General features: G+C 41.1%; 2 protein-coding genes across 5 annotated transcripts in view; one reads left to right on the top strand and one right to left on the bottom strand.

Annotated features, from left to right (window-relative positions):
- mylk4b (myosin light chain kinase family, member 4b) overlaps positions 1–17,454 on the bottom strand; it is a 215,784-nt gene extending 198,330 nt beyond the window's left edge. The window contains exons 1-4 of one of the 3 annotated variants that reach the window (XM_069909885.1): positions 17,091–17,454; positions 13,442–13,667; positions 8,459–9,221; positions 181–543 (exon numbers count right to left, since the gene is read on the bottom strand). The gene's annotated coding sequence lies outside the window, so the exon portion shown is untranslated. Of the gene's footprint in view, positions 1–180; positions 9,222–13,441; positions 13,668–17,090 lie in introns of all 3 variants that reach the window. The other 2 variants (XM_069909875.1, XM_069909893.1) reach the window with 2 other exon arrangements.
- wrnip1 (WRN helicase interacting protein 1) overlaps positions 1–25,537 on the top strand; it is a 51,293-nt gene that overhangs the window by 16,183 nt on the left and 9,573 nt on the right. For both annotated transcript variants that reach the window (XR_011348330.1, XM_069909906.1), the window contains exon 3: positions 203–435. Coding sequence is in view for 1 of the 2 variants with exons in the window: in XM_069909906.1 (XP_069766007.1) it covers positions 203–435 (233 nt within the window). In the remaining variant the exon portion in view is untranslated. The remainder of the gene's footprint in view (positions 1–202; positions 436–25,537) is intronic.

The following is a 25,537-nucleotide window of genomic DNA, read 5'->3' on the forward strand; positions in this document are numbered from 1 at the left end:
ATAAACTGAATACTTCACTATGAAATAAGTTTTCATATGCAATAATTTAGCAAGACAAACATGCAAAAAATGTATAATTCTTTCTGGATTACCTGATTTACAATTTCTGTTTTTTTTTAAATTTATGCCTCATTATTAGTTTGGCTGAGACGATTGTCAGTGGCTAAAAAGAAAACTTACGCTTTGTTTCTCACAACACCAGGACACTTTTCTACCTCACGTCGAGTGCGGAACAATCACACTGATTGGTGCAACAACGGAAAACCCTTCCTTTCAGATCAATGCAGCTCTGCTAAGTCGTTGCCATGTCATCGTTCTTGAGAAGCTGTCAGTGGAGGCTATGGAAAGTATTCTATTACGTGCTCTAAGCTCCCTTGGGATCCGTATACAAGGACAGGATAAAGCTGACTCGATGGATGGCAGCAAAGAGTCTGAGTAAGTCTCATTGGAACACAGCTCATAAAATACACATAATGTCCAAAATCTGATGACAGCAGGGGACAGGCCTGTGTCTATTTTTCATCTCTTTAGAAAACTATAATCCTAAGGAGAGAAAAAAAAATACCAAAATGATCATGGTCCAGGAAAATATTCTGTCTGATTTAAAGCTGTTTTTTTTTTAAACCCCCTTTCAACAGCACTGGTAGGATGATCCTCAATACAGATTGTTCAGTTTGATTGACCTGACCTGCTGATTAGAGCAAATATCTGAAAATCTTTTAGTAACAAACTTCATAAAAACTAGTTGAAGTGTTATCTCTTAGTATTAGGACTGACTGAGAAACACGTTCTGGATGAAAGACCTCATCAGTGTCAAGTGGGAGAGTGGTTTGTTACTTATTGCGTGCTCAGGAACCACATGGAAGACACACAGACCTGCAGTTAGTGAGCCATTTAATAGAAACATTGTCGTGCTCCCATTTCTTATCCATAAGAGAATTCTTTCCCATGATTGCATCATGGTATGATTTATGTAAAATGCTAAAATTATTCGCTTGATTTTGGTGAAAATAAAAGCAAATAAACCACGGGTGCTCATTAATATTACTATGCAAACTGTTAAATGTTGCTGGGTGATTTCTAACTCCACTGAAGGCTTCATGGAAACAGCATCCTAATCTTTTGGATATTATTTCACTTGAACTTTATTTATCTTTTAAACTTATTATTGGAAGAGATCCATCCACTATTGATGGAAGTGCCATATTACCCAATCATTGTTGACAAACCGTTCCTGCTGAGAAATGTATGGCTTCATTTCATCACATTGTGAATTGCTTGTGGTGTGTTTTAATTCTATATTTTTAACTGTCTTCTTGACCTTTTTCTCTCAATCCAATTTAATATTTTTCCATTTGATCCTCAGTTCATTCAATCTAATCCATTCATAACTGATGCACAATCAATGATATTCAGCACAATCCCCGTTGTACACGATTTCTTTTGTATTTGCAGCAGTTTTTCTGAGCAACTTACTTAAATTTCCAATTTGTACAAATATGTGAGCAGAGCAATTCTGAGATAAATTTAAAGGTAAACATCATTACTCAAAGGTTAATTAAAAAGCAATTGTAAAAAGATAATGAAGTTACGCAGTAATTTTATGGTTTCACGTTTCCCAACTATCCATCTGCTTCAGAGGGAAGCTAATAGGATGATGTACTGTTGCAGAAATTCAAATATGCCTGGAATTAGGAGATCAGATTCCTTTCTACACTGCTCCTTAACCTAAGCCTGTGCCGGAGACTATATTGTGTGCACTTGGTTTATGTTGTAATTTTGATGACTTGGAAATATTTTTGTGTAGCCAAGATTATAAATCTGGTTTAAAATGTCCCTATCATCCTTCTTTTGTGTTTGTCAGACTATCACGGATAATATTAATTTTCAAATACAAAATCCATGAGCCCTGAATGCACAATGGGCATTAAATTTTATTTCTGAAATTTGGTTCCACTCATCTTAAATTTGGAAGTTAAATACAATTGGCATATACTACTAAAGTATGTGTTTTACACTACTGGGAATGCATTTCTTCCCCATACAGTTTTGTCCATAGGATTTTGTACCAATCTGAAGAGGAGTGGGTCATGAGATTTAATTTACAGCCAGTCAGTTCTTCACAGCATTCCAGACAAATGGTATTCAGTTATTGTATTATCCACGTATGCCAGTGCTTCTCAACCTTTCTCTTTTCACTCACATACCACCTTAAGCAATCCCTTACTGATCACAGAGTACCAGTGACATAGGGATTACTTAAAGTGGTATGTGAGTGGGAAGAAAAAAGTTGAAAATCACTGGTGTATGGAAAGCACTCATTTCAAAGAGAAATCTTCAGTTGCTACATGTCATTATGCATTTGAACAAATATTTTTACATTTGGACTCACAATCATGGGTGGTGGTGGGCAATGGTCTTAAGTAAGAGAGTGACCGACAGGGTGAAGAAAGGTTCTTCTTTACCCAATGAACTAGTTGCAAAGACTTATCGTGAACCTCCAAATGGACTGACAAACCAGGTCATGGTGAAGACGTAGTCCTCAATGAGGAACATTTTTCAAGAAAATAGACAAAGACTTCCCCATGTTTTTTTGATTATTCCTGTACATCTGGATCTCAGCTTGTGTATAACACTGTGTTCATACCGGCTTTCCATGTCAAAATAAGTTGCACACAGGCTTCCAATACTGGATATTACTCAACAAACTTTCCAAGCCTGATAGGAATTGACTCTGTTCCTTGCTGGGGATTTCCAAACTTCTAATCATAATGCCTCTTGATATTTTTTATTTTATTATTTTGCATGTAACTTGAGATTAACATTGAGATTACCTACAATGTGTGAATTTTTGGCAGTTCTGTGTTTGGACAGCATTGACTTTCTACAGTTGAGATTTGAAATAAAATTCAATTTGAAACGGAACATTCATGATGCAGTTAAAATCTGATCTCTGCAGGAGATTCTTTGGAAGACATTCTGCACCTCCACAAAGCATTCCCCAAGATGCAGATGGAGTAGTTGAGAATTCTTTGTGCCAGCCTTCGATGCTCTTGAGCATTGTAAGGTGCTCTTTTTTTTTTGCACGATGAATAGGATTATCATAAAGCTTTATAGCATGGAAATGGGCCCTTCAGCCCAACTCATCCATGCTGGTCAAGTTGCCTTCCAGAGTCATTTGTCTGAGTTGGATCAAATCCCTCTAAAACTTTCCTATCCATGAACCTATCCACAAATGTCTTTTGAATATTACACTTGCACCTATCTTGACCAGTCCCTCTGGCAGCTCATTCCATGTACCTATTATGAGTGAAAAATAGCCCCTCTGATCCCTTTTAAATCTCTTCCCCCTCATTGTAAATCTATGGCCTCTAATTTTAGACTCGCTGTCTTTGGAATAAAAGATTGACCGTTCATCTTTTCTATCATCCTCTTGATTTTGTGTACCTCAGCGAGGTAACACTCCAGCCTCTTGCACCTCAGGGAAAAGTCTGCTATGGGCCCCAAGGGAGGTGCAGGGCCCCCTTTGAGAATGGCTAATCTAGATCCTGTTGTAATCTTGGAATACCTTCCTGGTGCATTATGCCACCAAACATACTAACCATTGGCAACTACATTCTGAGCCAAATCATTTATATCCGTAACAAACAACAACCAGCACTAATTCCCGTGGTGGACCACTGGTTACGGCCTCCAATCTGAACAACCTTCTATTACCATCCTCTAGCTAATTTGTGAGCCACAATTTCCCAAACAAAAGCTATGCTGGCTGACCATAATTGGTCCTTCTCTTTTCAAGTGTATGTAAACCCTTTCTCTCAGAACCCCTTCCATTAACGAGATGCTTTTATTGTCATGCCCTAATGCACAAAATTTAATAATGCACAAAATTTGTGAACTATTCCCTGACATAAAGACACACACAGGTGCCACTTGCCTAGCCTGGAGCCCCTAACAATAAGAGAAAGAGGAGCATACAAGAGTCCCTTCCATGGATTCACCACCAGCACTTCTGAATCCCACTCTCCAATACCATCAGGAAATCCTCTTTGCTCTTTGTGAGCTTCTTTCAACATTGGGCACCCTCATGAATCCCAGTCCTTTTTCCTGGTTCCCATGAGCTGGTCTCCAGCAGCTACAGCCTGTGTGAGTCCTTCAGCCATTTGAGTCCCTGCCTGGTCCATATCCTTGGTTACCTTCCCTATAGGGACGTCTCCCAGGCTTTTCCACCTCAGTGCTGGGGTTGTTCTTTCACTTCTGGTGCCCTTATCCAGTCCGCTGATCCCTGGGAGTCCGGAACTGCCAATCATGGGCAGTGTCATCTTGGTCAAGAAACTCTTACGTTTCCAAGATGTTGACCCATTTTACAGGGCATTTAAAAACTGCACGGGGCTGTCAGCATCCCAGGACAATAGAAGGACCCTGCGGAGGAATGATGTTCCTCCACTCTTGCTTCCACACCAGCATTGGCTTTGCTATTTTCTCACTAATGTTAGGCTCATTGGTCTATAATATCCAGGCTTGTTCTTGCACCCCTGAAAGGAAGACACATGACATCAACCTCCCTCCAATCCTCTGGCAACTCGCATATGGCTAATGATGATACACATATTTCTGCCAGTGTAGCAGCAATTTCTTTCCTCACTTTTCACAATGTCTTAGGTGCATTTGTACAGGCACCAAGGAATTATCCATTATAAAACTGCTGTGCCTCTTTTGTAATGTGGATATGCTTCGAAACACCACTGTTCTCTTCCATTTTTATATTTTCCAGACTAGAACTAAATGATAGGATGGTGAGTTGATTCCTGGTTGCAAAAATTCGTGTTACCACAGATTCATTCAGTCAGTATCTCACTTCCATAACGAATATTGAAACAGTTATTCAGTTATAATAGTACCTTGCCAGCAGATGTTAAAATATGAATAATTGCATTTACATTTGTCTCTTCTTTCTTTGGCTTGGCTTCGCGGATGAAGATTAATGGAGAGGTAATGTCCACATCAGCTGCAGGCTCGTTTGTGGCTGACAAGTCCAATGCGGGACAGGCAGACACGGTTGCAGCGGTTGCAAGGGAAAATTGGTTGGTTGGGGTTGGGTGTTGGGTTTTTCCTCCTTTGTCTTTTGTCAGTGAGGTGGGCTCTGCGGTCTTCTTCAAAGGAGGTTGCTGCCCGCCGAACTGTGAGGCGCCAAGATGCACGGTTTGAGGCGATATCAGCCCACTGGCGGTGGTCAATGTGGCAGGCACCAAGAGATTTCTTTAGGCAGTCCTTGTACCTCTTCTTTGGTGCACCTCTGTCTCGGTGGCCAGTGGAAAGCTCGCCTTATAACACGATCTTGGGAAGGCGATGGTCCTCCATTCTGGAGACGTGACCTACCCAGCGCAGTTGGATCTTCAGCAGCGTAGATTCGATGCTGTCGGCCTCTGCCATCTCGAGTACTTCGATGTTGGTGATGAAGTCACTCCAATGAATGTTGAGGATGGAGCGGAGACAACGCTGGTGGAAGCGTTCTAGGAGCCGTAGGTGATGCCGGTAGAGGACCATGATTTGGAGCCGAACAGGACTGTGGGTATGACAACGGCTCTGTATACGCTAATCTTTGTGAGGTTTTTCAGTTGGTTGTTTTTCCAGACTCTTTTGTGTAGTCTTCCAAAGATGCTATTTGCCTTGGCGAGTCTGTTGTCTATCTCGTTGTCGATCCTTGCATCCGATGAAATGGTGCAGCCGAGATAGGTAAACTGGTTGACCATTTTGAGTTTTGTGTGCCTGATGGAGATGTGGGGGGGCTGGTAGTCATGGTGGGGAGCTGGCTGATGGAGGACCTCAGTTTTCTTCAGGCTGACTTCCAGGCCAAACATTTTGGCAGTTTCCGCAAAACAGGACGTCAAGCACTGAAGAGCTGGCTCTGAATGGGCAACTAAAGCAGCATCGTCTGCAAAGAGTAGTTCACGGACAAGTTGCTCTTGTGTCTTGATGTGAGCTTGCAGGCGCCTCAGATTGAAGAGACTGCCATCCGTGCGGTACCGGATGTAAACAGTGTCTTCATTGTTGAGGTCTTTCATGGCTTGTTAATGTGTTAACCTGATCTGTCAGCCGATTCTGTATTTAATCCAAAAAAAGTAAGGGTTCCTTTTGGCCTAAAGTTACTGAATAGGATAATAGATTATAGTGACCGTCACTCACAATGATCCAAGTCATTGTTTAATTTTGTGTGTCAGTGATTCATTTGTTTCTATTTGGATATTGAGTTTCAATAATATTGTGTGGAACTAAACTCACTGGTTGCCACAAACTAGCTCATGAAACTTATAAATTTCTACTTCAGCGTTTTGCATTGATTTTTCTTAGAAACTTCAAACCTGATAGGAGAGTATATTGTTTGCGCTATTCCGAATCTTGTTTAGCATTCCCAAGGCCTTCTCGAACTTCCATGGAAACAGTGCCACAAGAAGCTCATCAAGTGTGCTTGTTCTGCCAAAGATTGCAGATCAAGGAAGTTTCCTTCACAGGCCAGTCAGTGTACAAACAGTGAGAAGACCCCTGCCTGAGATTTTAATGGGAGATAAATTGACTTGTAAGAGTAAGCCAAGAAAAATGGAATCTGAACTGTTTGCAGCCAAATCAAGGAGCCTTACCCCTTGTTGACCATTCGTGGTCCTTTCACTCTCCTTGCCACTGGATCCGTCTCAAACACAACTTTTAAATTAAGAGGTTTTGTGATGCATTGGATAGGGTTATCATCTTTCCGTGATAGTTTTGCCAAGATTTGGCAAATCCTTTGAGTCTCTGGCCAAGTTCTTGTGGTATTAGAAACCGCATTGATTGCATACTCAGCCTGTTGTTGACCATTCTGAATTCTCTGACTGAGATAAATTATTCTGAAATGTTAAAAAAGGATCGTTCTTATTTATTCAATTTCATGCTGCAAAATCTCCACTTTTGCATTATCTTGTAATTGTGTAGTTTTCTATGAATGATTCATTTGTGGGGCTTCTTTTTTTAATCACACAATTTTCTCAAATAATCCTTTAAATGTTTGTTGTAACTTTGCTAGGATACTGTGCACTTTGCTAGGCTTTGTGAGTGTTTGCTTTATCATGTTTCAAACTGAAAGTAACAAGATACTGCAATCCTATATTCCTGAACCAACTTATCTAAAGCTATTGCTTTCCAAAAGGACATTACTGCAAACGTCACATTTGTAAAAAGCAACGATCCTAGATCATTGTCAGAATACAAAAAAAAATCAAAGGTTTATTGATATTTAATTCTTAGAAACTATGGTTCACTTATTGGTGACAATTAATATTGAAATGGGTGTGAGCATTTATAATGAAGTCAGAATCGTAATTTGTTGTCATGAATGTGTCATGAAATTTAGCTTGCCTTTTGGTTTGTATCTGATCATTTAGTCAGATAATCGTGCAACCCCTATTTGGACTGCAAGGTAACAAGGGGTATAGAATAAAGCACTGGCATTCAGACAGCATCTAATTTAAGTGTTATTTGAGATGACACATGGTTGCAGCCAATTTTAACAATGTGGCTATGGGACAGTTGCATTGATGTGAACATTTTAAGAAATCCTTTTATCATTATTTAAACCATCAAAACCAATTGTTGCAATTAATGTGTCACTTTAATGAGAATATAAAATGCCAGTTGCAGAAATGGACTTTATCGATGTGATTTATTTTTAGGTAAAATCTTGGATAAATATAGAAAAGTCACTGTGGCATGTTTAGATGAAGTATCTAATCTAGGATTTCGGGTTACAGCGCAAACAGCAAGAATAAATGTAGTTTTTACAACTGTTCCCTGACCTGTTGGGATTAAATTGCAACCTTTAATGTCTCATCTATTTATAACACTCGCCTCTGTTGTTTGTCAATTTGTCATTAAGATTGTTGTACTTGCTATTTTCTTGGCAGTAGTCATGTTCCGGAACATGTGCTTTATGTGATAGTGTCTTATTTTTCTCAATCAAAATGGGTATGGGGATTCTTTTGTTGGATGATAAACACCTCTCTCAGCACATAAATTCTGATTATTTTCATGCCTTGTTTTCGAATGCTCTTTAAAATTTCATTGCAGGTGCTTGCTAAACTAATGAATGTAACTGTTAACAAGTATTCCAAAGTATTTAGTCATTTTTTAAAAAGTTACCTATAGTTATGGTATTGCTGCAGTTTTGCAGAGAAGTAATGAACTCTATGCAGTAGAGAACGTTAAATACACCTCTGCATTTTCCCTCAACTAATTTATGTTTGTTAACCATAAACTTCAATTGTATTGCTTTAATTATTGTATTTTTATGTATGGAACTGTACAAATTAGTTGAAGTAGCCCCAGGGCTCTGCTTTGCCATTCAGTAAGTTCATAATTGATCTGAACTTAACCTTTACTTAGCATTTTTATCTACACCAATATTCTTTCACTTAATCTCCTGACTTACCATGAATATATAAATGAAGCAACATTCTCAGCACTGATTTAAGCTGCTGCTTCCTGTTATCCAGTGAAGATCTGTCTGGATAGCCTCAAATCCCAAAGTTCCATCCTCCCAACAACTCAGTTATAGGATAGATTCTCCTTCCTACCGCCTCTTCCACAAATTTCTCCTCCTTTAAAAACATTGTACACAATATGGCTTGAATTGTACATGTAGATAATGAATAGAATCTATAAAAATTATGCAAAGAAATACATTATCCTTTCAATTAACGTGTTCTTGAACTGCACAGTAATGATCCCTGGTCCTGTTTCATGTATTGGCCAATTTATCTGCTATACAATCTCAAACGCATTCTAAAAATAATTTCCCTCTATGTGCATTTTTTTTGTAAACTCCATTAAAATTTGACACCAACAAAAAGATGTGTGTGATTTCAGCATTGGAAATGTTTGCATAATATAAAGCATTATCACTGTTCCAATACAGAACAAAGGTTACAAAACTTAACTTTCTGGAGCTTAGCAAACAATTTGGTTTTGCCTTGAGGCTGAATAGAGTTGCAGCCTGTTAGGTATAGCATCTGTTGTGAATCAGCAAGAGTTTTTGCAGAAACACAGCTGTTTGTTTGCTTTCACCACAGCAGGAATCTGGATCGTCTCCTGTTTTATAAAAAGATACGAGTGCACGACATCTTCAGCTGCCCTGCTAAAAAGGTTCAACTTTATGATGTTCCAAGCTCTTTCCTTCCATTGGAATTCATCAGCTGCAACATAAGCAAAGTGTTGTAATAAGATACAATTTATGGTTGATGAACTGAAGATATTTAAATGGCTTGAGGATACCTTCGTTCACTGTACAAGAATCCAGAAATTAATGATGCCAGAAATGGTGACAAACACTTAGTGCTCTCAGTTAAAAAAAGAAAGTTAGCAGAAGCTGATTTCAGATACAACCCTGAGATTCCTTTTTCTGTGCTGTCCATTGTATTGAGATGAGCAATGCACTTGTGCAGTTACACTTAATGGAAACTTTGCTGAATAGGCAGATCGATCCATGTTGCAGATCAGGTCGCAGTGGTACCCATTGGTACCCGCAAGGGCCCCAGCTATGCCTGCCTTTTTGTTGGCTACATGGAGCAATCCATGCTACAAGCTTGTACACGCATGGCCCCTCAACTCTTCCTCCGCTACATTGATGACTACTTTGGTGCTGCCTCATGTACCTATAATGAGCTCATTGACTTCATCCACTTTGCTGCCAACTTCCACTCTGGCCTCAAATTCACTTGGTCCATCTCTAGCAACACCCTCCCTTTCCTCAATCTCTGTCTCCATCTCAGGGGACAAACTCTCGACAGACATCTATAAGCCCACCAACTCCCACAACTTCCTCGACTACACCTCTTCGAATTTGTCCACTGTAAGAATGCCATTCCATTCAATTCCTCCATCTTTTTAAAAAAATACTTTTATTGATTTTAATAAAGAACTTGTACAAACAAAAAAGGTACAATTCAATAAGATGATATGGGCCTCGCCAAAAGAGAGTCAAAAGAAATAGCACGGCCTCTGAACCAGAGATAAAGAATCATTCTCTCCCATTGTACTGAAGAAGGCCACATAAGGGTTCATGTTAAATCTATATTGAAATTTTTGATAGAGTATGGAAAAAGACTTTCCAGTATTTTTCTAGACTAGGGCAAGTCCAGAACATAGAAATTAATGACGCTTCTCTGCTCTTACACTTGTCACACCAGGGAGTCATATCGGAATAAAAGTGAGACAATCTAGCCTTAGACAAATGCACTCTATGTACCACTTTGAATTGTAATAGATAATGTCGAGCACCTAATGAAGAGCTATTAACCAACTTAAGAATTGTGTCCCAATCCATATCCGATATAGTTAAATTTAAATCCTGTTCCCAAGCATTTTTGATTTTGACTAACGAAGTCTGATTTTAAACATAGCAATATCTTGTAATAATAGATATTAAACCTTTACAAGAAGGCATCAAGCTAAATAAACTCATCTACAAAATTTGATTTAGACTCTCTTGGAAAATTAGAAACTTGTGATTCAAGAAAATGCCAGACTTGCAAATATCTCAAGAATTGAAATTTGGACAAGTTAAATTTAACAATAATCTGTTCAAATGATGCAAAATATTAATCAATGAACAGATCCTTAAAGCTTCAAAAGATATCATCTTGTAAAGAGTGTTGAAAAAAGTGATTGGATGCAATAGGAATTGAGAGAAAAAAATTATGAAATGCAAAATGTTTTCTAAATTGTGTCAAATTCTCATAGAATATTTAACAATTGGATTATCTATTAACTTAGTTGAGAATGGAAATAAAGAGCCTAGAAGTGCTGAATTAGAAAACTTTTGGAGGGAATTTAGCTCCATAATGGGTGGTAAGAATGATTCCATCTCCGTCTTATCTGCACCCAGGATGAAGACATCCATGCCTGAGAGGTTGTATCCCAGCCCATGGGTGATAGGGAAAGGAAGGCAATGTTTTGTGTTGTTGTATGTAATGGTGTCAGTAGAACAATATTGTTTGGTTTTACCTTCCAATCCTGAAAGGCAGACTGTTTTCTCTGAGACAGGGAAGTGGTATTGTTCATTTTGTTCGTGATCCAGAGTGGAGAGTGTTGCTACTGCATTGATTAGAAATGGGATGGGGAAACCCTGGAACAATTGGTTTGTTGTCACCCTTTGCTACTAAGGGAAACATTGGGGAAGACGTGTCGGGCTCCAGTCATTGCCTGAAAGGGTTGTGAGAGGTGAAGGGAGCCTGTCTGCCCTGTGGGATACTCAGATCCTCTGATGGAGTGGGGCAGTGCTGGTGACTCTTTCCTCCACATCTGAAACAGGTAATTGAAGGTCCATAGAGGCTGGGTCTGGGATAACTATCTGGTGGTTCGTTATACCAGGGGACCAGAGCCTGGTCGTTTCTGTACCGTGTTGGCATGGGGGGGGGGGGGGGGGGGGTGATTTCCAGTCCTGTCGTTTATGTGCAGGTTGTTGAATCTTCTGAAATAGTATCTGAAAGCTGCTGGCAGTAGTGTGTCTTGGTTGTTATTTGCAGCTAGGCTATCAGGGTCGGTTTCTAGCGGGAAAATGGGAAATTCATATTTGAGCTTTGGTGTTGCAGGAGCCTCAAATTCTTTGCTGTTTGGGTCAGAAAGCAAGCACTGCATGTCACTGTTGCTCTCTGGTATTATCTGCCCAGTCAAGATTGGTTTTTATTAATGAGGCCGTCCTATCAGGTAGGGTCTGCATTTGTACGAGATTAAATTGTGGTGAGGTTCCCCCATTGTTGTAGGTCTGATCGCCAACATTTGTTCTGTAGATTGCAGTCAACCTTTCCCAAAAGTCAGTGGCAGACTCTTTAGGTTTGCATGCTAGTACTTTGCCCATGTTGATAGGGTGCTTCAGGGATTCCACAAGCCAATAAGGTATACAGTTAACCTGACCCTGTTTGATATTATGTATTTATACTGGCGTATTGAAGGTTATAATGGGTGCAGCGCCCCCACCCATTGCCTTTTTCCATTTTTAATTCTCATGGGGTCATGCTGCATTCATGGTCATTGTGGACCAGATGTAATTAACAAATTTCACTGGGTCCATCTTTCTGTCAGGAGCGTTTTGTGAAATGAGCATCATTTCTTGTGACTTTCAGGGGATATATAGTTCCATAGTGTCGGGCTGATTCCCACGGCCTGCCCTTGGATTGGGGACTGATCTGTTTGGTAGGAGCCTGTGTGGCTTGTTAGAATCTTACTTTAAATTGGTTCTCTCTGTTTCAACCCTCACAGAATCCTCACCTCTCTCTTCGTGTGGAGTAGACAGGATTGGGGTTGTGGGAATTGGGACCTGTCTTTGGATGGGGTGGTTTGGGTTTTGGGGGTGGGGAGGCGCATATGGTGGAGGGGGGTGTCCCCGGGAGTCTAGTGACTCTTCTTCCTTGGTTAAATAGGATTGCTATATCTGACATAGCGTTTTCCAAAAGATTATTTTGGTTCTTTGTTACCTTATTGGTCATTAAGCACCTGTTTTTATATTCATTACCTCTCTTTTGTTGTTGCTTATTATGCCAGTTGCACTCTGACTGCAATACCTGCCATGTCTTATGTTGTCCATTTTGAGTGCTAACTGCTATGCTTCTTCTACTTGTGTTAATCCTCCAATTCTTATTCCTTTTCTCATCCCACCTTTTGTGACCCTCCTCCTTCCATTCTCTAATTTTTAGAGGTGCCTTTTTACCACAGTAGTTGTTCAGCGTTGGCAATTGTACCAATATTGTACGTCCCTCCTGCTGGCCATGTTTCATTTCTTAGTTAATACCACTGACAGGATATGGTTGTGTTTACCATGGTTAGGATTGATGTGGCACATTGTTTGCACATCCCTGTTCTTATCCTTAGCCTGCCCCCATGTTCCCAGCCTGTTTTCCGAATAGATGTCAGACGGTATCTCTCATGGCAAGGTGTACCAAATCTGGCTGAGTCATCTGCCAACTGACCTTTGCACTTAACAGGAAGAATTTGAAGCAAGCTACCAAGGTAACCTGATACCGACTCGTCAAGTATTGTAATTTACTGTGTTGAAGCAATGTGTGTCCATGTAGTTTAAATAGACCTGATTGAGAAGCAACCAGCTGCCCAAAACGATACTCAAGTGTCAGAATGTACCCTTCCACATGTACCTTCAACTGCCAGGAGTGCTTTCTCAATTTGCCGGCTACAGACTATGCGATGGCGGGACGTATACGTTTCTTTCAATACTAGTAGAGCTCAGCCATTATCATCAACATCTTCAGTTTCTTAATTCTCTTATAAACTCACCATTATCAACATAAACTCTTCTCGTATTAATGTAAACATATTATTTCAACATAATCTCATCATTGCCAACATAAACTCTTCTCGTATTGATGTAAACTCATCTCATTTCAACATACGCTCATCTCACCTCAGGTAGTGTCTTGTGCTTTGGTTCTTTTTCTCTCGGCAGGGAACCAGATCAACCTCTTATGAGGGACAGTTACCCTGGGCCAGTGAAGGAATTCGGGCTCAATGGTCCCGAAGGTGCACTGCTGCTCCGTCTGATGTTCCAGTGTCCTTGTGGCCGTTTACAACATATGCGGTGATTTGCCCAGTGAGAGATTGATAACTATGCCAATGTAACAGCCGCACACCTGTCAAGGTACAAAAAGTACAACCAAGCCTCAGAGTACAATTCAAACAGACTTTATTCAAATAATGCTAGAGGGAATGAGCAGTCGTTAGTGGTGGGTAGACAAGGTCACCTCACTCAGACTGTTTAGTCTCATTCAAAGAACACAGTCACAGGGTACAATATTTCAGGCATTTTCCTGCATACAAATTGGATATCATTTCTTTGAACATATTGTTACAACTTATGTTTTACATTTTGCATATCCTCTTCCTAAAGACAGGGAAATAGTTTGTTGTCAGTCATTTGATCTCATGTGCAAGTTGTAATTAAGGGACATCCTTCTTGTATACAAAAATCTGGAAAGGTTGCTCTCAGTACACACCAATATCCGTTCTCTGCCTGCCTGATTTCTGGTTTTCAGTTAACACAAGCAAATAGTTTCTTTCACACTAATCTTAAATTATTAAAATTGACAATGATAGCCAAAACTTCTGGACAGAAATAATGTCAACCAGGGACTGAGTGGCGCCTTCAGTGTTATTGGACGTTCACTGCAGCCTTTGACAATTTACATCACATCTGACAGGTAGTAACTCAATCAGCTGCTTTTGGGCAGGAAACCAATTTATGAATGGGCTGCATTTTGACAGCTCATTGACTCAGTTAGTTAGTTAGTTGAAATTGTGTTAAAGTAATCAGGCAGGCATCAGGATATCTGAAGCCTGGGGGGGTTCTGTAGAAGAGGTGAGAATTGATTTCTGTCTGGGAGATTTGTTGGCTTTAAACTTATAACCTGTTTTCTGGAAGCTTCTGAGTGAGTAAAACTTGTGCTGGTTTTCTTATAAATGATTTTTATAGCTATCTTATAAACACGACTTTCTGCATTTCTACATTTATTCTATGAACACAACCTTCTACAATTCCTCTTGCCCTCACCTACCACCCCACCACCCTCGACATCCAACACATCTTCCTCCACCATTTTCTCCGCCTACTAAGTGATCCCACCACCAGACATATATTCCCCTCTCCTCTCTGCCTTCTGCAGGAACTGCTCCCTCCATGACTCCCTTGTCCACTCCTCCCTCCCCACTAATCCTCTCAGGACCTATCCCTGTGACTGCAGGAGATGCTCCAGTTGCACCCACACCTCCTCTCTCAGCACCATTCGGGACCCTAAACAGTCCTTCCAAGTGAAGCAACATTTCACTTGTAAATCTGCAGTGGTCATCAACTGCATCCAGTTCTCCCTCAGACAGCTCCAAGAAAAGTGCAGAGAACAAAACAAAGGACTCTACATCACCTTTGTTGACCTCACCAAAGCCTTCGACACCGTGAGCAGGAAAGGGCTTTGGCAAATACTAGAGCGCATCGGATGTCCCCCAAAGTTCCTCAACATGATTATCCAACTGCACGAAAACCAACAAGGTCGGGTCAGATACAGCAATGAGCTCTCTGAACCCTTCTCCATTAACAATGGCGTGAAGCAAGGCTGTGTTCTCGCACCAACCCTCTTTTCAATCTTCTTCAGCATGATGCTGAACCAAGCCATGAAAGACCCCAACAATGAAGACGCTGTTTACATCCGGTACCGCACGGATGGCAGTCTCTTCAATCTGAGGCGCCTGCAAGCTCACACCAAGACACAAGAGAAACTTGTCCGTGAACTACTCTTTGCAGATGATGCCGCTTTAGTTGCCCATTCAGAGCCAGCTCTTCAGCGCTTGACGTCCTGCTTTGCGGAAACTGCCAAAATGTTTGGCCTGGAAGTCAGCCTGAAGAAAACTGAGGTCCTCCATCAGCCAGCTCCCCACCATGACTACCAGCCCCCCCACATCTCCATCGGGCACACAAAACTCAAAACGGTCAACCAGTTTACCTATCTCGGCTGCACCATTTCATCAGATGCAAGGATCGACAATGAGATAGACAACAGACTCGCCAAGGCAAATAGCGCCTTTGGAAGACTACACAAAAGAGTCTGGAAAAACAACCAACTGAAAAACCTCACAAAGATAAGCGTATACAGAGCCGTTGTCATACCCACACTCCTGTTCGGCTCCGAATCATGGGTCCTCTACCGGCACCACCTACGGCTCCTAGAACGCTTCCACCAGCGTTGTCTCCGCTCCATCCTCAACATCCATTGGAGCGCTCACACCCCTAATGTCGAGGTACTCGAGATGGCAGAGGTCGACAGCATCGAGTCCACGCTGCTGAAGATCCAGCTGCGCTGGATGGGTCACGTCTCCAGAATGGAGGACCATCGCCTTCCCAAGATCGTATTATATGGCGAGCTCTCCACTGGCCACCGTGACAGAGGTGCACCAAAGAAAAGGTACAAGGACTGCCTAAAGAAATCTCTTGGTGCCTGCCACATTGACCACCGCCAGTGGGCTGATAACGCCTCAAACCGTGCAACTTGGCGCCTCACAGTTTGGCGGGCAGCAGCCTCCTTTGAAGAAGACCGCAGAGCCCACCTCACTGACAAAAGGCAAAGGAGGAAAAACCCAACACCCAACCCCAACCAATCAATTTTCCCTTGCAACCGCTGCAATCGTGTCTGCCTGTCCCGCATCGGACTGGTCAGCCACAAACGAGCCTGCAGCTGACGTGGACTTTTTTACCCCCTCCATAAATCTTCGTCCGCGAAGCCAAGCCAAAGAAGAAAAGAAGTGATCCCACCACCAGACATATATTCCCCTCTCCTCTCTGCCTTCTGCAGGAACTGCTCCCTCCATGACTCCCTTGTCCACTCCTCCCTCCCCACTAATCCTCTCAGGACCTATCCCTGTGACTGCAGGAGATGCTCCAGTTGCACCCACACCTCCTCTCTCAGCACCATTCGGGACCCTAAACAGTCCTTCCAAGTGAAGCAACATTTCACTTGTAAATCTGCAGTGGTCATCAACTGCATTCAGTTCTCCCACTGTGGTCTCCTTTACATCGGAGAAACTGGTCGCAGACTGGGTGGTCACTTTGTTGACCACTTCAGTCTGTCCACTGCAATAGGGTGGGTCTCCTAGTGGCCACTGTTACGAACTAACCAGCCCCGTTAGTCCTACCACAGGAACAATGATGGAAGATTCGCCAGACAGTAGTAAATTCAAAAATAATAGCTTTTATTAAATTTAATCATATAACAGTTCTCACTTAACTCTAAACTTACTTAACTCTAAGCTTAAACATCCCCCCCCCCCCGTAAATGTAATTGTATAAATGTGTCAGTGTATTAAAGTCCAAACAATTTCAGTTTAAACTTGAGTATAAAAAGATAGTCTTTAAAACCCAGTATTTTAAAGTCATGTTGAACTTGAAGGTCTATTAAATTGTAGTTCAGAAGTGATTACAAAACAACATGCTCTTTTAAATTGTTGCTTAAAGCAGTAATCAAGTGTGTGTTAACACTAATTCAGTCCGTCCTTAGTCTGTTCAAACTCACAATTCTTATTGAGCTATTTTTCCAGGAAGAGATTTCTTCTTAAACTCTCACACTGGTGATCTTCAACTCCCTCTTAGCTTCTTAAGAGTTCTGGAATTTCTTTGCTTAACGAGGCTGCACCATTTATCTTCAAAAGAGCAGTTGAGAAGTGGCCACCCTTTCAAAATCCACTTATTTCTGTAGTTCCCTTTAGTTAGAAGTCACATAACAGCACCTATTCTGGTACTGTAATTCAACCCTTTGCTTCACAAGGATCTAACACTGGTGTTCCAGCTACTGTGATATAGCACAGACCAGTATCTCCCTCACCTTCTAGAGATGACTGTTTTACTCCTATGTGTGCCACAGGGTCTTGATTTCTCAACTCCTGCAGTCTTCTGATTCAAAATGTCTGAATTTAACAATGTGTTTCTCCAAATCATATGACCATTTGCATCATCAATGAGGTCAGTTCCAATTCTTTGAAATCACATGACCATTTACTGGAATCTTTAATAGCTGTTAGTAACAGTTTCTTGGAAATCATGTGATCTTCATACCTCTAGCTTGTAGACATCATGACTCCAAAAGATATCACTTCTGAATGTATTATATGAGTGTGTGTGTAACCCTGTTTCAAACCCAAATTACTTAAAACGTATTCATAAGAAATTTAGCTTAACCTTAATTTAGTATTGATATTAACACTGATTTGTTAGAGCCACTCATTTCAACTCTCCATCCCATTCTCTTGTTGAGATGTCTGTCCATAGTCTCATGCACTACCAGACTGAGACCACCATAAATTGAAGGAAGAGTACCCTTCAACCGAATAGCATTAATATAATCTTCTCTGGCTTTCATTCAACCCACCCCCTGCTTCCGCTATCACCTCTCCATTTCCTGTCTCCTTACACACAGACAGGAGGACTTTGCCGTCTGAGCTGCGCAGCGGGCTTTGGACTTGGGGTGAGGGGCCGTACACAGCCTTTAGAGCCTCGTAAAAACCCCTGAAGTCGCCAATGTCTGCGCTGAGCTGGGTTCGTTTGGCGAGGCTAGTCTACCACTCATTTTGGATCTCCCGGAGTTTGCGCTGAAGATGGCTGCATGCGCGACGGAAGGCTCGTTTCTTCTCTGGCCAGGACGGCTTTGCAAGGTGAGCCTGGTGGGTAGCTCGCTTCTTTGCCAGCAGCTCCTGGATTTCCTGGTTGTTTTCGTCGAAACAGTCCTTGTTTTTCCTGGAGGAGAAGCCCAGTACCTCTTCAGTGGATTGCAGTATGGCAGTCTTCAGCTGATCCCAGAGGGTTTCAGGGACGAGTCCGTGAGGCGGATTGCATCCTTGAGCTTTGCTTTGCTCAGCGACAGGATCTCCATCCTCAACCGATGGTCAGAACACTTCCAATCTCTTTTCAGTGCCAACCGTTCAGTCCAAGAATCCGCCCTGCTCCAGCTCCCTCAACAGCCCTTAAGGCTAGCGCTGGATGAGGTCCTTACCCGGGAAGAGACATATAAGGCAATTGAACAACTGAAAAGTGGCAAAGCAGCAGGTATGGATGGAATCCCCCCCCACCCCAGAGGTCTGGAAGGCTGGCGGCAAAACTCTGCATGCCAAACTGCATGAGTTTTTCAAGCTCTGCTGGGACCAAGGAAAGCTGCCTCAGGACCTTCGTGATACCATCATCATCACCCTGTACAAAAACAAAGGCGAGAAATCAGACTGCTCAAACTACAGGGGAATCACGCTGCTCTCCATTGCAGGAAAAATCTTCGCTAGGATTCTCCTAAATAGAATAATACCTAGTCTCGCCGAAAATGTTCTCCCAGAATCACAGTGCGGCTTTCGCGCAAACAGAGGAACTACTGACATGGTCTTTGCCCTCAGACAGCTCCAAGAAAAGTGCAGAGAACAAAACAAAGGACTCTACATCACCTTTGTTGACCTCACCAAAGCCTTCGACACTGTGAGTAGGAAAGGGCTTTGGCAAATACTAAAGCGCCTCGGATGACCCCCAAAGTTCCTCAACATGGTTATCTAACTGCACAAAAACCAACAAGGTCGGGTCAGATACAGCAATGAGCTCTCTGAACCCTTTTCCATAAACAATGGCGTGAAGCAAGGCTGCGTTCTCGCACCAACCCTCTTTTCAATCTTCTTCAGCATGATGCTGAAACAAGCCATGAAAGACCTCAACAATGAAGACGCTGTTTACATTCGGTACCACACGGATGGCAGTCTCTTCAATCTGAGGCGCCTGCAAGCTCACACCAAGACACAAGAGCAACTTGTCCGTGAACTACTCTTTGCAGACGATGCCGCTTTAGTTGCCCATTCAGAGCCAGCTCTTCAGTGCCTGACGTCCTGTTTTGCGGAAACTGCCAAAATGTTTGGCCTGGAAGTCAGCCTGAAGAAAACTGAGGTCCTCCATCAGCCAGCTCCCCACCATGACTACCAGCCCCCCCACATCTCCATCAGGCACACAAAACTCAAAACGGTCAACCAGTTTACCTATCTCGGGTGCACCATTTCATCTGATGTAAGGATCGACAACGAGATAGACAACAGACTCGCCAAGGCAAATAGCATCTTTGGAAGACTACACAAAAGAGTCTGGAAAAACAACCAACTGAAAAACCTCATAAAGATTAATGTATACAGAGCCGTTGTCATACCCACACTCCTGTTCGGCTCCGAATCATGGGTCCTCTACCGACATCACCTACGGCTCCTAGAACGCTTCCACCAGCGTTGTCTCCGCTCCATCCTCAACATTCATTGGAGCGACTTCATCTCCAACATCGAAGTACTCGAGATGGAAGAGGCCGACAGCATCGAATCCACGCTGCTGAAGATCAAACTGCACTGGGTAGGTCACGTCTCCAGAATGGAGGACCATCACCTTCCCAAGATCGTGTTATATGGCGAGCTCTCCACTGGCCACCGAGACAGAGGTGCACCAAAGAAGAGGTACAAGGACTGCCTAAAGAAAGCTCTTGGTGCCTGCCACATTGATCACCGCCAGTGGGCTGATCTCGCCACAAACCGTGCATCTTGGCGCCTCACAGTTCGGCGGGCAGCAACCTCCTTTGAAGAAGACTGCAGAGCCCACCTCACTGACAAAAGACAAAGGAGGAAAAAGCCCAACACCCAACCCCAACCCACCAATTTTCCCCTGCAACCGCTGCAACCATGTCTGCCTGTCCCGCATCGGACTTGTCAGCCACAAACGAGCCTGCAGCTGACGTGGACTTTACCCCTCCATAAATCTTCATCCGCGAAGCCAAGCCAAAGAAGACACACAGACATGATAAATTCTACCTTGTCCCTTATCACATCTAATTAACACCTTTTTTTGGTCTAGATTCCTGCCCCCATTGTTTGAATTCTGAGACTTTCTGATATATCAGTTTTTTGAAATTTATATGTGGTTATGGAATAAATGTGAATTGGAGAAAGGTCCTTGAGAGGATGTAGAAAAGTTTTGGCAGAATAGTGTTACGAGCCCAAAGGACCCCAAAACCCAGTAGCAACAGACATTCACCAAGACCAGTGGTTTTTCAAACATAAATTATCTTTAATCAACTTTAAACATGAAAACAGAATCAAACCTTAACTTATCTCTATACTTATCTCTATACTTAACTAACTAAAATGAACACCCTTCTAATTCTAAGTGGATGTGTATGATGTGTGTGTAAATTTAAGAAAAGTTTTTTGGTTCACAGTTCAATCTCACTTCTTCTTCTTCCAAGTTCTCTGAATGCAGGCAATTTTTATACTGTGCACAGAATTTAACATGTATAAAGTTCACCAGGCTTTGGACCTCGAAAGGTAAATGTCTACTTGACTTCATCAAGACCTGCGTGGATAAGTGTGTGCCCACATTCACATTCTAGGTGTTCCCCTGTAGTTTGAGCAGTCTGATTTCTCGCCTTTGTTTTTGTACAGGGTGATGATGATGGCATCACGAAGGTCCTGAGGCAGCTTTCCTTGGTCCCAGCAGAGCTTGAAAAACTCATGCAGTTTGGCATGCAGAGTTTTGCCGCCAGCCTTCCAGACCTCTGGGGGGGTGGGGGGGATTCCATCCATACCTGCTGCTTTGCCACTTTTCAGTTGTTCAATTGCCTTATATGTCTACATTTACCTCGAAAGGTAAATGTCTCCTTTTCTTGCAGTTTAATATACATATTTGTTATAAATCTTTTGATTATCATTGTATCTGTAATTACATATTCAAGGTTACTTCCCTCTGGCAAACTCAAACTGCTTCCTAATTTATCCTTCAAGTAGGATCTCAATTGGTAATATGCCAGCGCTGTATCTTGAGTTATATTGTACTTATCTTTCATTTGTTCAAAGGATAAGAATCTATTTCCTGAAAAACAATTTTCTATTCTTTTAATCCCTTTTTTTTCCCCATTCTCTAAAGGAAAGGTTATCTATTGTAAAAGGGAGTAACTTGTTTTGCGTCAATATTAGTTTTGGTAATTGATAATTTGTTTTATTTCTTTCTACATGAATCTTCTTCCAAATATTGAGGAGATGATGTAATACTGGAGAAGTTCTATGTTGTACCAATTTTTCATCCCATTTATATAATATGTGTTCAGGTATCTTTTCCCCTATTTTATCTAATTCTAATCTCGTCCAATCTGGCTTTTCCCTTGTTTGATAAAAATCTGATAGGTATCTTAATTGTGCGGCTCTATAATAATTTTTAAAGTTTGGCAGTTGTAAGCCTCCTTGTTTATACCATTCTGTTAATTTATCTAGTGCTATCCTCGGTTTGTGCTTGTGTTTGAAATGAAATAGAAAACAAGACGTTGGAGTTGGAGAGCAGGTAATTTATCAGGAGGTCTCATCCATGTTTGCACTTGCTCTGAATGAGTAGAAGTGATTAAGGTGACTCCCCATTAACCAAAAAGTTCCTACGTGCTGCATTCGGTGACTGCTCAGGACCACGTTGCCAGCTCCAATTGTCACATCGGCCAAAGGTTTCCACATGGTTTTAGGCTGATCGAGGGAACATCTGTAGTATTTCATGGTTTGCAGAAGACCCTCAGAATTAGGGAAGTTTGTAAAGCAAAATCCATCTCCATCCCTTAACAAAGAGACTGGCAACAACATTAATAAACATTCAAGTTTTCCAACTTTAGAGAATTTTATGAACAATTATACCGAACTGAAAACGAAGGGAAAGAAGGGAAAATAGATGAATTTCTGACTAAAATTGAACTACCAAAACTACAAATAGAGGAACAAAATAAATTAACAGAGCCATTTGGAATAGTAGAATTACAAGAGATAATAAAAAAAATTACCAAATAATAAGACACCAGGAGAGGATGGATTCCCAATAGAATTCTACAAAATATTTAAAGACATTAATTCCACCCCTCCTGGAAGTAATCAACCAGATTGATAAAACACAAAGCTTACCAGATTCATGTAAAACAGCAATAATGGTATGTGGAGCTATTAAGTGTACATGCATTACATTGAAAGGTCTGCTTTTGAATCTTGAAGCCTATATGTTCCCACAGTGACGAAGCCTGCTATCCAGTACACAAGTAGCTATCACAGTTTTTTTTTTAATTTCATCACATTCCATTTTTAAGCCAGATGTCAGTTCACAGGCTGGCTACTTTGTGATGAAGGCTACCATCTCACCTCCGGACTCTTAACCTTAATCCAAAAGTCCTTCCCAAGAGGAATATGTTAAGAATGAAATATGGACAGCAGGCAGCCAAGTTGATGAGTGGGCCAATAGAGCTTTAAGCAAAGCACCTGGTTCATGGATTACTCTTGCAATGTGCTGCAGGGCTGGTTACCAAACACTGCAGGCCACAACTGGTCACCACGTGTTAGAAACAAGCAGAAGGTATTGAGAGAGATTTGCTGGATTGGTTCCAAAGATAACTTAGATAGGAAAAGCTGAGACAATGGAGAGGAAATTGAATAGATATCTTGGCTAGTTTAGACAGTATAAATAGAAGGTTGTTCCTATCACCAGATAGGTACAAATAAGGAGAAACAAATTCCAGGTCCTTAAATTTTAATTTTTAAATTTAAATGTAGATATACAGCATGAGCCTATGCCACCCATTACACCCAATTGATCTACAACCCCTAGTACATTTTGGATGGTGGGCAGAAACCAGAGCACCTGGAAGAAACCCAGGTGGACACAAGGAGAACGTATAAACTCCTTGCAGACAGTGTGGGATTCAAACCCTGGTCCTGATCGCTGGCGCTGTAACGCCATTCCTCTAACCACTACGCTAACCATGTCGTTCCTAACCGGAAAGTCAGAGGGAATGTGAGGGGAAACTTTTTACTTGGAGAATAGTTATGATCCACAACTTGCTTTTCATAAGGTTAATGAGAACTGAATAGATTCAGGAGTTTCCAAAGAGATATGCAGTTAAGGGACGGAAGATAATTTGCAAAACATTTCTGTGAGGCAGACTGACTTGGGATTGCTCAATGAAGATTTGCTACATACTGAGCTGTGCTGTAAAAATTGTGTAATTTTGGATCTCATGTACTACAACCTGCCAATAAGGCAGCTCAGCCTTTGCCTCCAGCTGTGATAGAGGAGGAGAAGAGGAAAGTTCAATATTAACTAAAAGAAATGCACCATTATTGGACACACTATGTGATGCAGTAGGCAGCGTACTCTCCCCTGGGGATGAAGAATTGATGGGCAAGAGGCTTGTAGGATATGACATTTGAAATGTCAGATATTTGTTTGATTCTGCCCAATTTACCATTGCTGATACACACTTGTTTGAAGAGAGGAAGCTATGTTGGAGTTGTGTAATGTCCAACTCTTTATTGAGAGATCTGTAAGTTGGTTGGTAAATAATGGGAGTAAATTTTGATTTTTTTTTGTGCCATGTCAAACATTACAGCCCATTCCCTGCTTACAAGCTCCAGTTAGTCCTCAGAAAGATATTTTATTGGTGGAATGAATATTGTCTCTGTGCAGTGGTTATTTCAAAGTGAGCTATTGTGTGTTAAACCTCAACATGTTAATAGTGATTGTACACTTCACATTGATACCTACTGTTACTGTTAAAATCTATATTATACTGTGATAATGAAAGCTCACCCCTTGCCTCCAGCTCTGATAAAAGTAGGACAAGTTGAGAGAAGGAATGATCAAGAGCCCCTTTCCATAATTATCCTCTCAGCAGTTTGCCCAGGTTATTTTCTTCCCTTTCCTGAAGTGCCAAATAAGATCCCACAGTTGGCAAGTCCTTTGGTACTTCATTAAAACCCCTGGTATCGGAAATCAAGCAAACAGCAGCCTCAAGCAACAGGCAAAAAAAAGAGGAAAATAAATTTGTTAAACAAAATAATAGGTAAAAAGTACGCAAGTTTAAAATTGTAAAGGTAAATGTTCTCTAAGTATCACACAAATCTTTGAAGATGAGAGCAAATATTCAGCTAGTGGAGTGCTTTAGTCATGCTTTGCTTGCAACAGCTTTTGAATAAAGTTGCATTTGAATAAAATGGCATTGCCCAGGATGAAGAGCTGGTTTTTAAAAAAAATTAATTCATAACTTTTAAAACGCAAAAATTGTTACGTTACATTCAATTGAAGAAATTATTTCAAAAAATTATACATGTGCTATATATAATCCCAGCCACCTTCTCACCTCCCCTCCCCAACTCCTATAAAAAAAGAAAGAAGGAAAAGAAAGAGTCCCATATTTCCAAAAACATGATATCTATCTCACAGATTCTAAGTCAACTTCTCTAATGGTATACAACTGCAAAGTTCTGCATGCCATATTTCCATACCTAAATCTATTTCTGACTTCCATAGTATTGCAATACATTTCCTAGAAACTGCTGAAGAAATTAACACAAATTCAATTTGATAGATATTTAATTTTAATTTTGGCCTTGGGGCAAATATAACTCAATAGAAATAACATCGGATCCTGTGGGAATTTGACCCCCATGATTCATTTCAAAAAAATTGCCTATCCTGAACCAAAATCATTTAACTTTAACTTTAGGACATTGTCAAGTTGAATGAAAAAAAATTCCAATCTTACCTAAAACATAAATCTGATACGGCAGGGTACGATCTATTTAATTTTTTTGGAGTCATATATAATTGATGTAAAAGTTATATTGGACTAACCTATATCTTACATTTATAACTTTAGTCATATTATTCTTACATAACTTCATCCTGTCCTTTTCATTTATTTGTGTGTGTAAATCTACTTCCCATCTTGATTTTGATTTATGCACCTCAATTTTTGGGACTTTAATTTGAAGACTTTTGGGACTTTAGTACGAAAATAAATTTATTTACAAATCAGTAATTCTAAATCATTTTGATTAGGTAACATCAAAGTAGGACCTATTTTGCCAGATAAAAAAGCTTTAACTATAATAACAAAATAAAGTATTGTTAGGTACATTAAATTTTTCTGTAAACTTGGTGGAC

The sequence above is a fragment of the Narcine bancroftii genome, chromosome 1, assembly GCF_036971445.1.
Source record: "Narcine bancroftii isolate sNarBan1 chromosome 1, sNarBan1.hap1, whole genome shotgun sequence".
In the NCBI taxonomy this organism is placed as follows: domain Eukaryota; kingdom Metazoa; phylum Chordata; class Chondrichthyes; order Torpediniformes; family Narcinidae; genus Narcine; species Narcine bancroftii.